This window comes from Notolabrus celidotus, chromosome 2 (genome assembly GCF_009762535.1).
Source record: "Notolabrus celidotus isolate fNotCel1 chromosome 2, fNotCel1.pri, whole genome shotgun sequence".
NCBI lineage: Eukaryota > Metazoa > Chordata > Actinopteri > Labriformes > Labridae > Notolabrus > Notolabrus celidotus.
The window spans coordinates 19,078,449-19,090,870 of record NC_048273.1 but is presented as its reverse complement, the minus strand read 5'-3'; the positions used below and the strand labels follow the sequence as shown (position 1 = coordinate 19,090,870).

Here is a 12,422-nt window from a genome sequence, read left to right as displayed (position 1 = left end):
TGATTTTGTTAAACAATGTTCTTTCCACTAATGGTGATGAATCAAAACAAAGAAGCCAGCCACACTCAAGTTCACCTTTTTGTTTTTTCTATAGAGCTTTCAGCTGCATCCCAGTATCCATTATTGAAGGGTGACAATTACTTAAATGTGGATTACTTGAAATTTGACTTTCAAATCCACATTACATACTGAAGTCTATCTGTTTAAACTCACAGTTAAGAAGCATGAAAAGACACATATTCTCCAATAATTTTATTCATAATTTTAATATAAACAGTTAATTGTTGAATAATTTACACACAGCAAGATTTTTATTTTCATATCATTGCAACATTTTCTGTACATGTCACTACTTGGCTCTCCTTTGAAAACATAGAAAAAATAAATTGTCAAGCGTTTATTTAGTCATGGCACATTTTTGATCCTGTACAATATGCATGTATTTCTGTCTCTGTGTGTGTTTGTGTATGTGTGTGTGTGTGTGTGTGTTAAATATGTTGATATACATAAAGATAATGGCACATTTGGATCCAGTGTGAGGGATGAAGCGATCTCTGCGGGTTGCGGGTCTCGGACTGTACATACACACATATACACCTGCTGTCTGCATACACACTGATGTCTCAACATAATGTATACACAACATATCCCAAAAATTAATACATCAGCATATTCATCGGCAATAAATGACATTAATAAAGAGGTATCCTGCAAGACTACACACAGCATTCTGGGGACCACCTATGTGCACTGAGGAGAGAAAGAAAAGGACACAGAGAGGAGGAAAAGAGGAGGAGGAGGAGGAGCAGCAATCAGAGACAGGAAAGCTGTGATAACGACTTTAACCAAGGACAACACAGACACGACTCCATAGTTTTGAACAACACACAGTACAGGGGACAGGACAGAGATAAATAGAGGAGATCTGTGTGTAAACTGGAGCAGACCACTGGACCGACAGATGACTTGTAAAAACTGAAGAAGAGGCAGCTTTTCCTCAGATTTGTCGTCCCAAAAACAGGGTCATCACCACACCGGCCAAGCCCCCCACTGTCTGTCTTTAAACAATGGAGGATCTCTCCCTAATCGCTAACACACATATGAACAGTTCATCATTACACTACTGACAGACAGTACTCAATTCATTCATTGCTTGAAGGTGTATCACCTTTGTGCTGAACTTCTTTAGAAGGAAGAGTTTGGGAAATACGCTTGTTCGCTGTCAGTCAAATAAAGGCTAAAGCTAGCAGCTAGTTAGCCTAGCTTAGCACAATGGAAATGGGTTAGCCCTTACCAAAATGTTTTTCCTGCAATCATTTCTGGAATCGTTTACATTTATAAACATGCTGAACCTCATAATCTCAACCTCATTGTCTGGCAACCAAAGGGAACGTGAAAGTTACTGTTCCCATTCGGGAAGCTAGGTCGTGTAAAACCCTCTAACAAGACTACAAAGTCACCTTTGTACACTTCCAACTTTAAGAGTATTTCATATTTAGATATGTTTTCAATTATAATTTTTTTGTGTAAAATAATTTGTGACTGTTGACAGAGCAAGGCTAGCCGTTTCCCACTATTTTCTGTACTTAAAGTGTAACTAAACCCCAAACCGCTATTTTTTTTTTTTTTTTAGCTGAAAACATATTTAGGGATTGAGTAGTGCTGTTAATCAATGTGGGTCTTGATCCCAGCAGTTGAGCATAAAGTATTAAAATTCCTCAAATTGTGTTGAGAATGTGTGTGGAGACTGCCATCTGCAGGTCGAGACCTGACTACTGCAATGGAGATTTTCTAATGGCTGGCTGAGTTCACGGTGACATTATTTGGTACTTGCGCCTGTCATCATACCCTATATAACCTACACTCACGCCCTGTCCAAATTGATACATTGACGTTCCAATGGCAAAATTAAAAAAATTGCTGGGTAGATACTCTTCAGCCGAAACTAGGGGGTTTAGTTACCCTTTAATGCAAAGCTAACGCTAACTATTTGCTGCGTCTTATTTTCTGTTTCTTTTCTTCTACCTCCGGGCAAGAAAACAAACATTTCCCAAAAACTCTCTTCCTCTTCCTGTAACACCCCAAACTTTACAGTCTACATCTAAAGACGGAAAGTCGTTGAACCATCAGTTAAATTTTTGTAGCTTATTCAGGATTTCATCACTCGTATTCCTCTTCTTCAAAAAGGATGTGCAGTGGTCTTTTCCAGTTTTCACTTACAAAAAAAACATAAAACAAAAGAAAAAAAACTTTCAAACTAAACACACGTCTCTTGTCAGAAACAGTTTCATACAATAACATCTGTGACAGGTGACGTATCTGTGACACAAGAAAGGCTTTACAGGTGACATGCTGCTGTTACGCATAGGGCAGGTGACATGAGCGACTTGTTGTCGACTTCCATTTGGAACATGCATCGGGTCAATAGCAGGGATCATTGCGAACAATTCAGGCCACATACTGTTTATGCCTTATTACACAGAGTTAAGCCCTCAGACTGGAGTTGTGCAGCTCCGTTTAAATACAATGACAGACTCGACTCTGCTCTTTGCTCTGTGTAAAACAAAACATCTATCTTTTAAATTGAGAAAAAAAGTTATATACACATTGATAACAATGTTAAATTCAAAATGTACAAGAGTAGTAAAAGTTTACAGTCAGAAAAAGTAATTGTATTTGCCCTCCATACTTTGGCTAAAAAAAATAGAAATCAACATCTCTAAAATGTAATACTTTTTTCTTTTCTTTTAAACAAAACAATAATACATACAATGCTTTGTTCTCACCCTGCGCTGCATTACGAGCATGCTCTGTCCAACCGCGTTTTAGGTCATCAGAGTTGAACAAAACAAACCTAAACTTCCCTAAAGTCAAGTGCTTTCGTTTTCCAGGGGCAAAGGGGATCTCCTGCTATTTACAGTTAAGAGCTTATTAATCAATTCTTGTTTTTTTGAAAGTCATGGAACTTCTGACGTCAGTCCAAGCGGAAAACCCCATTTGTAATGCAATCATTTGCTGCGAATTGTGGGTTTTTTGCATGTGCTTTGGGGCGTCGCTGCCGTTAACAAAGACTGATGAGATGCAAAATCAGTGAGTAAGAAATTATCAAGCTACTCTCTGGTATAGATAATTCATTTTCCATGCACAAAGCAAGCCAGGGCTTAGCAAGGTAGAGACATAAGTTCAAAATGTTCTTTAGAAATCATCAGTCATATCCGAACTACAGTATTTTACGACCAAGCTGTTAGAGAATACATCAAAACAATATCTGTTTTTTCATTCCATGTTCAGAGGATGAAACTCCTATTTAATGCAGTGGTGGAGACATGCCAGTCAGTGGTGGTTCTGCTTTAAGTTGGAGGGGGGGGCAGGTGGGCTGTTAGTCTAAGCAAGGCACTGTGGGTCGTTGTGGCCCTGTTTGCTTTGCCACCGCTGACCTGCAATGCTCCCATCCAACCACTAGAGGGCAGTCCAGACCACATCACTTTAGAGCTTCATTAGGGTAGAGAGATTTGGTAGATTTTTTAATAGAGAGTACGTTTGTTTTGTTCTCACAAGGATGCTGAGAACATGCGCTTCAGTCAGAGTAGATAAAAGGTAGGTAGGTCGCTCCTCTTCCTAATCATCATATTTATCCTCCCATAAAAAATAAAAAAAAAGCATCAGGCCGCCTCCCTGAGACGAAAAGTTACAATCTAGATTTCATGTCTTAATAGTTATTATGGCACACAGGATTGTCCCAGTCCAGCTTTTTAAAAATCTTCTCTCAAGAGAGAGAGGGGGGTCCTCCACTTTAAAACATTTTTCTAACCAGACCAGATGTCAGAGTCCTGATCAGCCAAAACATAACCAATCCATGGCATTGACAGAAAATAAAGGTCATCTCTTGTTATTCACAGTAGAAAATAATATACATACACAACAAAAATCAGAACAGAGAAACAAACAAACACACCAACAAGGAGCAGAGGAGACGTGGGATTTGAGCGCTAACTGTTTAGAGACTGAGTGACAGACTGACGGAGAGGAGGTGGGCTTTCTGAGAGTCAACAGGTTCAGTTTTGATGTGACTTTTAGAGGGTCAAGGTGGGTCCAGGTGTGAGCTCAGTGATCTCAGATATTAAGTGAGAGCCCAAGAACTACTTTTACAAGTTAAGCACAATGGTGTTGTAGAAAAAAGGGGAGTGCAGGATAAAGCTACACGGCTTCTTCCAGCGCCCAGGGGAAGCTTTGTGTGGGTCATTTTTACGAACAACGAAAACAAAAACGATTGTTGATGAAGACAATTTACTGCCTGATTTTTCAAATTAAATAAGTGCAAGGGCTTAAATCTATAAAGAGAGGAATAATACTTCTACATCCTGAAAGCTTGTTCTGAAATTTAAACAGAGGGACGACATTTTAAGGACTCATCAACTAATTATTTCCACACAATTCAGGGATGGATGAAAGCTTCCCCCAGGGAGAAAGAAGAAGACATAAACTGAGGAAACAAGAAGGCAGAGGGGTTTCAAGACGCCACAGGGGAGAGGAATTGATAAGCAGTGTTGGTAATGTTTGATTATGTGATATCATTAGACATGATGGGTACTGAATGACTGACAGGGATGATTTAGGCTCTTTAGACTGATTATTCCATATGCACTGAGGTAGACTCTGGCCAAACACAAAGACGACAACAATTACATACTAACTAACTAACTAATTCACTAACTAACTTACTAACTAACTAGCACTCCTGCTGCTCACCAACCAGCTACTCCAGCTGTACAATAACAAACTTTTACATCGCTTCACTCTCAAACACCTTAAAAATGCACGACTAAAAAGCTAACTGTGTTCTTCTTATACAATGACAATGATCATAATAAAATAAATATCTGGTATTTCAAAGATATGGGCACCATCTTAATTAAAAATTGCATATGCGTGTGAACACCACAAGATAAGCAACCTAGGTCAAAGTGGAAACTAAAACTTCATCCCACTTTCATACTACATACCGAGTCCAACAAGGTTTGTTTACTCTGTAGTGTGTTCCTGGAAGATTACGTACAAAGAAGAGCTTAAACAGTGTACTTTTAAGGTAAGGATTCAGACAAAGGAAGTAGTATGAAAGTCTGACGCAGCCGAGTTCCACCATTTTTCATGTATGCAAAACTGACGGGCGTTGTAATTTTTTTTATACATCTTTTTTCTTCTGCTTTTATTTTCCAAACTATGTCACAGATTATTTACAAAGTACAAAAGCCCAAGATTGTAACTCCTCAGACTAATTAGCTTAAATCTACATCATAACCTCAGGTGCCCATCCAAGTGCCGACAGACTCCGGCCAATCCACAGTGTTGCTGCTAAAGCACCAGGTGAACATCAGTGTTCAAACCATACGCTGGCAACAAGCTTGAGTGAAACATTACAAATGTTTGCAAAAAGCCCCGTTACTTCTTTTGACTTTAACAGCGAGGAACAAAGTCGTAACCATAAAACACGAATGAAGATGCAGGTTTGATCCTGCGTGTCTCCTTCCTTGTGAGAGAATACAGAGAGAGCACAGAGGCCTGTCTATGTATGTGTGTCTTTGTGTGTGTGTCTGTGTGTGTTACTAGCTGTTACAACTAGTCTGAACGTGGCTCTGGGTTTGAGAAGGCACTGGTTTAAAACATGGAGGCAGCTTCTCTGCTTTCTCTGACCGATTCTGCGGATTCTGGTTGTTGACAGAAAGCTGCCGACACTTTGGCTAAACTATAAGTGCTGAATGCTGCTCGGGCTAGATTGGCAACCACACCGGTCTGTGTGTCCAGAAGATTGACAAAAAAGTTCATCTCTACATGTCTGCTGACTTTCGCTAACCTGCGTCATCGGAGGCTGTGGTTACAGAGTGAGGAGGACTAGATCTGCTGTGTGACGCGTGGCGGCTTCTGGGCTCCAAATGAAGGACTTTATGATCTTAAAAGACCTATTGAAGACTTAGTGTAAGGGTCACAGGAATGTTTCCAATGCATAAGGGGCGAGAAACTTCAGATATTCAATTATTGAGCAAGAAACAGTCTTTCCTGTGTTCTGATTTTGATGGCGCATGTTGATGATATCAGCTTTGCCAGCAGGCAGGCAAAAACAGAGGAGATGAGGGAACAAGCAGTCCCAACTAAACCCTGTAATGTCAGACCTGAGCAAAATAGCTGCTGCACACTGTGTCCTCCTGACTACCCAACTGCATGTGATAGCAGGGAAAATAATAGGATTAACAATCACTCACACACTCCCTCTCTTTCAGACAGTGAAAGATAGAGAGGCACAGAGAGACTGCCCCTCTCCCTCTCTCTCTCCTCTACCTGCTGTGGACTCTGAACACAGTTGGAACTTTCCGTATTTTTCTCCAGCCCTCGACCACAAAACGTGGAAATTTCCAGCAGCCCCATTTTGAGCAGTGAGCTCAGCAGCCAATGGGGAGAGCTGAGGAGGTGTGTGTGGTGCAGAGGAAAGCTAACAAAGAGAGTGTTTAAAATTAAGAGAGCCTTCCGTTCGAATGACAGATTGCAGGTCAGATAGGGAGGGAATGCTACTGCTCTCTGACCCTAAACCATGAGGGCTATTGCGATAAAGACACTTTAAAAAAAAAGAAGGGCCTTGTTGTCCACTTTAAAGTGGGTGGTGTTCTCTTCACCCTGCCCTGACCCTAGCAGCGCCCACACAACTGATAAGTCATCACCAACACACAGAGCTACGATCACGGAAGGAAGAAGCTCTCCGAACTCTCTAACCTCGCTGATAATTAACAACAACCACGTGAAAGACGCAACAAACCTGTGATAACAGACACATAAAGACTTCAGCTCCCGCGTGACCCGAATAGAGAGAGAGACAGCAGACACAGAAACTGACACACACGTCAGGTGCACATCCACCTAGAAAGACCTCATTCCCCTTTTGTAAAGCTTTTTTTTTGGTTATTCCATTTTTTTGTTTTTGTTTTTTTCCCCGTTGTTGTTGTTGTTGTTGTTGTAGTAAAACTGCCTCCAAATATTGACAGCTCTCAGTGGGACTGAGGTTTATAAAAAATGGTGCAGTGAGTTGACAATATTTCAGGGCTTTGGAGGCCTAAGACACAGAGAGCACTGATGGTAGATTAGTGTGATTTCTGGGGCTATAAAATTAAGAAAATTTTAAAAACCAGAAAAAGAAAAAAAAACCTGGCAAAACAAAAATACCAGCAAAGCTTCTGATGAAAAATCTTACAAATATGAACTATTTACAAAAACATCAATATGTCATGTATTATATATAAAACATTGGTACATAGGCACCAATATCCCATATATACTATATATATTATATATTTATATATTTCTATACCCACTAAAATATATCAAAGCAGCAGCTATTGGTCAGTCTGAGGAACTCTTTAGTCCAATTCTTAACTGTTTAAATATCCTTCAGCCATATAGTGAGGACACAGAAATACAACTGAAAAGAAGAGAAGAAGAAAAGAGAAAACAACAAAAAAAGCGAATAAATTAAAACTATTCACCAAACACCCGATGAATCTGTGTGTAGTTTGGAATTCTGCAGAACCAAAAACAAAACAAAACAAAACAAAAATAATTCCTCTAGGAATAGATGTTTGTTCTAGGATCAAGTCTTTGCAAGTCATCCCACTGTTCCAAACTGATTAAGTCATTGTTCAAAAAGAAAAAGAGGAAAAATTAGTATAAGCGCTGTTAGACACTTTTCTTTGTTTATAGGCCACGTACAAAAAGGCCACTATCTGAGTAACAAGATTTCACTTGGAGAGAAAAACACAAAGCACAGAAATGTGGAAATGCAGATCGGTGGGGGAGAGGAGGGAGGGATGAGTCTTGAGGAGGTTGAGCATGAGCAGCCTTCTTGGTTGTCTAAGGTTTGTCGTGTTCACAGTTTTTTTCTTGTTTCCCTCACATGGAGTCCTGGAAACGTGGCAATAGTGAAAAACAATAGATAGGTTATATGGTAATAGAAAAATCCGATGTGTTGTGGAGGAAGTAAAAAAAGTGTTTCAACATGTTTGCATCCCTTGCTTGCCTGTGTTTCGGCAGCCGTGAGAAAATAAAAAGTCCTGAGATCTGTGTTGTTGTTGTTTTTTTGAAAGGTTCCCCAAGAATAAGAAAATCATTAGAAAATGATGCGAGGAACATGAAGGATACAGAAAAAAATTGACTGGAAGAGAAAGAAGGATGGGAAGTGGAAAAATGGAGAAGGTTTTAAAAAGTTCTTCTAGGAAACAGGAAATGTTAGGAAGGGCTGGATCTGGGCAACGATAAGATTCGTCCGTTTTTCTTGCCACCGTTCATGTGTGTGTAGGGGACATGTTCCTCATAGTTCCCCCTGAGGGCCACCGAGGGCCCGCTGTCCCTGCCTAAGCACTCCTCCCTATGTGAGTAAGAAGATGGGTCCAGAGGGATGCTCTCCATGTTGTCCAGGTCCAGGTCAAAGTCTTCTGTCTCTGGAACTTTGTTCTCCTCACTGTAGAAGAAAGAGAACTCCTGGAAAGACGGGTGCAGGTCCTCCCGCAGCATCTCAATGATCTCGTGGAACGTCGGACGCATCTTGGGGTTGTACTGCCAGGACATCTGCATGAGGCTGTGCCTGAGAGAGGGAAGAAAGAAACACAAAGCTTTAACCTCTTAACTGCTTTCCTCAGTGCTTTAGCCTCTCTCTGTCTTTTATTCTGATAAATCTCATCTTTCTGGTGTTTCTCATGATGTGTGTGTGTATTTGTGTACTCACATCCTCTCCGGGCAGTTCTCCGGTCGGTCCAGGTATCCTCCTTCCATGACGAACTTTAGAACCTGTTCGTTGGATAGACCCTGGTAAGGCTGCTCTGCTAGCGTGCTGATCTCCCACAGCACAACGCCAAACGACCTGCAAACACACAAACAAGCGCATGTGAACGAATGCATTAGATTTGTAAAGCAGGACTGCAGATACAGGGGGACGACAGTGAGGTGAGACGTACCAGCAGTCAGAGTGGGCAGTGAAGACTCCGTCTTTTAGAGACTCCGGAGCCATCCACCTGACAGGGAGCAGACCTTTCCCTCCTTTTCGGTAGTAGTCGGTCTCGTAGATGTCTCGGGTCATACCGAAGTCTATGAAAGAGATAAAAAGCTCAGTAAATAATTACTATAAACCACATAGTATAACAATAATTTAAAAAAAAACAGTACCTCCTATCTTGACAGTGTAGTCTTCTGCCACCATGCAGTTCCTGGCTGCCAGGTCTCTGTGCACAAACTTCTTGGCGTTGAGGTATGCCATGCCGTCTGCAATCTCTGCTGCCATCTGGATCATGTCCTTCAGTGTAGGAGGAGGGCGACCTGTTGGGTTGTTCTGAAATAAACACAAAAACACGGTTATAGATTTAACGTATTGATTACCTCCACTCAGCTAGATTCTTCTTTAATGCAAAGACTTACTTCAGAGTCAGGCCTGAGACTGCGCAGGTAGCTCTTTAGGTCACCGTGGGTCATCAGCTCCATCACTACCAGAGTGGGCTGACCTTTAGACACCACACCTAATAGACGCACCTACAGGGAGGAAAACAGAGATAAGCATACATAATGACCTTAATGTGTCACGGGGCATTAATGCAATAAGTGAGCCATGATTCTATGAGTCAACAAGTTCATGCTGGTTTCTGCTACACATGATGATGGGGCTGCAATATTCTGCAAGTCACAAGCTAGTTGCTAAGCTGCAAGTTTAAGAGGCGTGAAAGAGCGGTTTGTGGTGTCGTACCACATGGTGACAGCTGAAAGCTTTCATAACAGAGGCTTCGTTGAGGAACTCGATCCTCTCTCTGAGACTGGCCGACTCATTGACCGTCTTGACGGCTACGCGTGTGTCCGGGTCGCCTTTGACGATGTCCTTGGCGATTCCCTCATACACCATGCCGAAGGTGCCCTGACCCAGCTCTCTGAGAAGCACGATCTTATCTCGGGGGACCTCCCACTCATCAGGAACGTATACTGAACAAAGGAAGACACCATTTTGATTAGACATGTATTCACATATCATGTGGTAGAATTTGTTTTAGAAACAGTTCACGATGCTCTTCTTACCGTCGTTAGCACTGAGGTACTCCGGGTTTGAGGAGGCGATGAGAGGTCCTGTCGGGCCTTCTGTTTGCCTGTAAACAACCAAAGAATGAGGATTTAACTTCTGTTTGTTTAGGCCTTGCGGTAGAATCTGTCACATTATCCTAGCAGATCCGTAACTTCAAATCCAACATCTGCTTCATAAACAAATAAGCACCATTTGGTTACAGATGCTATATGTCTTATCAAAAGTGTGTACATATCTTACTTCTTCTTTAAGATCACAAAGACTCCACATCCCACGATCAGCAACAGAATGAAGCAGATGACTGGGCCAATCACGATCCAAATCAAACCTTGATCAGCTGTAACAAACACAAAAATCATTTGCTGGTTCACTTGGAAAAAGAGGAGTTTGAGCAACAATCTGCACAAAATAGAATGTGTAAATGAACAGTAAAGCAAGTTAAGGAGGCCTTTCTGTTTAAATATATGAATCAAAACAAAACTTAATGAAATTGTACAAAATCTATATACTTTTACTTTAATTATTTAATCAAAAAACAAAAAAATATCCTTTCAACCAAAACAACAAAGTTCACGTTTTAATTGAATGGGTTGTTGGCTGTTCCTTCAGTCTTCATACATCTTATAGCTTTAAAAGAGTCAATGGCAACAATATGCAAGCAGTTTAAGAACATCCAGATGGGTGTCACTGATGTATAACTGTTAAACATGTGAGTCCAGCAGATACATTTAGTGTCCAGGCTTACGGTTGGGCATGAAGAAGTGAGTGGTTTCTGTAAAGGAGCCATTTCCTGCCAGGGAGGTGGCACGGACTCTGACGCTGTAGTTTCCAGGCTGAACAAGTGAAAGCTTGGTGCCACCTGTCTTGAGGTAGGCCGGTCGGGACACACAAGCTGTGTGAGTCTATTGAGAAGAAAAAACAAACATACTCAGCATGAGAGATCATGATAAATACAGAGTGCTAATGAGGGGAGAAATATTATGTTGCGGGTGGATTCATCCAAAACTATGACACTTTTGGAAGATATTTCCTCTCATGAATAATTTTGAGAATACTTGATTTTCTATCAACGCTCCCTCTGTCTCTTATTCTCCTCTATCCCTCTTTCCAGACCCAACTTAGTCAAGGCATGATGGCTGTCTTACATGAGTCTGGTTCTGCCTGAGGTTTCTGCCTGTTAAAAGGAAGTTTTTCCTCGCCGCTGTGACTTGCTAAATACTGCGATGTGCTCATGATGGATTAAGGTGGGGTAAGACTGAGTCTTATCCTGTCTCGAAGTTGGGATTCTGTTCATAATTTGACATGGAGTGATGTAGACCTCCCATGTTTGTAAAAGCGTCTTCAGATAACCTTTGTTGTGATTTGGCGCTATACAATAAAGATTGATTGATTGATTGATTGATTGATTGATTGATTGAAAAAAGACTCAAAATTTACCATGAATAGTCTGAACAAATCACTTCACTTAACTAAGCGCAACTTTTTATTAAAGCACTTATTTCATGTCGCAGATCTGACCACGTGTTCGTAAACTACAAGAGGAAGCGCTTCACACATTTGTAAACAGATAAACTCTCAACAACATGTGCAACTTATACATTATTACAAAGGAAACATTCTGGTAAGAGCTGCACCACTGAAAAAAAACAGAGGATAACATATAAGATGAGAGTGTCGTCCATAAGTTTGTAATCCCAGTGCATGCTGGGAGGTATCAATTTGTACTTAGTAGGATGATTCCAAAATAAGAACTTTCACACTGCTCATCTATTAACAACTTAGCATATATCAAAGAAGACAAGCTAAAAAACTGGGATAAGTTTTCATAATTTTCATTAAGTCTTGCTGTACTGCATCACTCCAATAAATCAATCTCTTCCTTTGACCTTCTGAAGCGCTTTTAAGTGAACCCAGTACAGTGTGTTCCAGCTGCAGGGAGTGTGTCAGTGAGTGAGTGAATGGTGTGTTCAGTGCAGCACACTTGAGATGTCGTCTGAGATGCCCGTCCATCCCTGCCACTGCATGCTAGTCATCCTTCCTACCTCTGTCACTATGGTAACAGAGCTGCTACTGGCTCCTCGGGTCAGGCAGTGCAGCAATGAATAGCAATGAGGGATGAATTCATATTTCCAGCAAGTAAACAACAACAACAGCACACACACACACACACACTAACCTACTCGGTGTTACACGCAGACGAGCAGTGAAACACACGCAGACACAAAGAAACAGAAATATGCAAACACGTGCGGCAGAAACGTCAACACACACAGTGGGAGCACTGGGAGTTTGCAAACAAATATTTCCTTTGTTCCTCTCTCTT

At 41.1% G+C, this 12,422-nt stretch overlaps 1 protein-coding gene across 1 annotated transcript in view; it reads right to left on the bottom strand.

Annotated features, from left to right (window-relative positions):
* Nucleotides 1-237: 237 nt before the first annotated feature.
* Nucleotides 238-12,422, bottom strand: part of insrb (insulin receptor b) — an 85,097-nt gene continuing 72,912 nt past the window's right edge. Inside the window, exons 16-24 of the mRNA XM_034707035.1 lie at nt 10,845-11,001; nt 10,340-10,436; nt 10,096-10,163; nt 9,773-10,002; nt 9,451-9,561; nt 9,202-9,364; nt 8,994-9,123; nt 8,765-8,899; nt 238-8,623 (exon numbers count right to left, since the gene is read on the bottom strand). Coding sequence (XP_034562926.1) covers nt 8,269-8,623; nt 8,765-8,899; nt 8,994-9,123; nt 9,202-9,364; nt 9,451-9,561; nt 9,773-10,002; nt 10,096-10,163; nt 10,340-10,436; nt 10,845-11,001 — 1,446 coding nt within the window. The 3' untranslated portion in view covers nt 238-8,268. The remainder of the gene's footprint in view (nt 8,624-8,764; nt 8,900-8,993; nt 9,124-9,201; nt 9,365-9,450; nt 9,562-9,772; nt 10,003-10,095; nt 10,164-10,339; nt 10,437-10,844; nt 11,002-12,422) is intronic.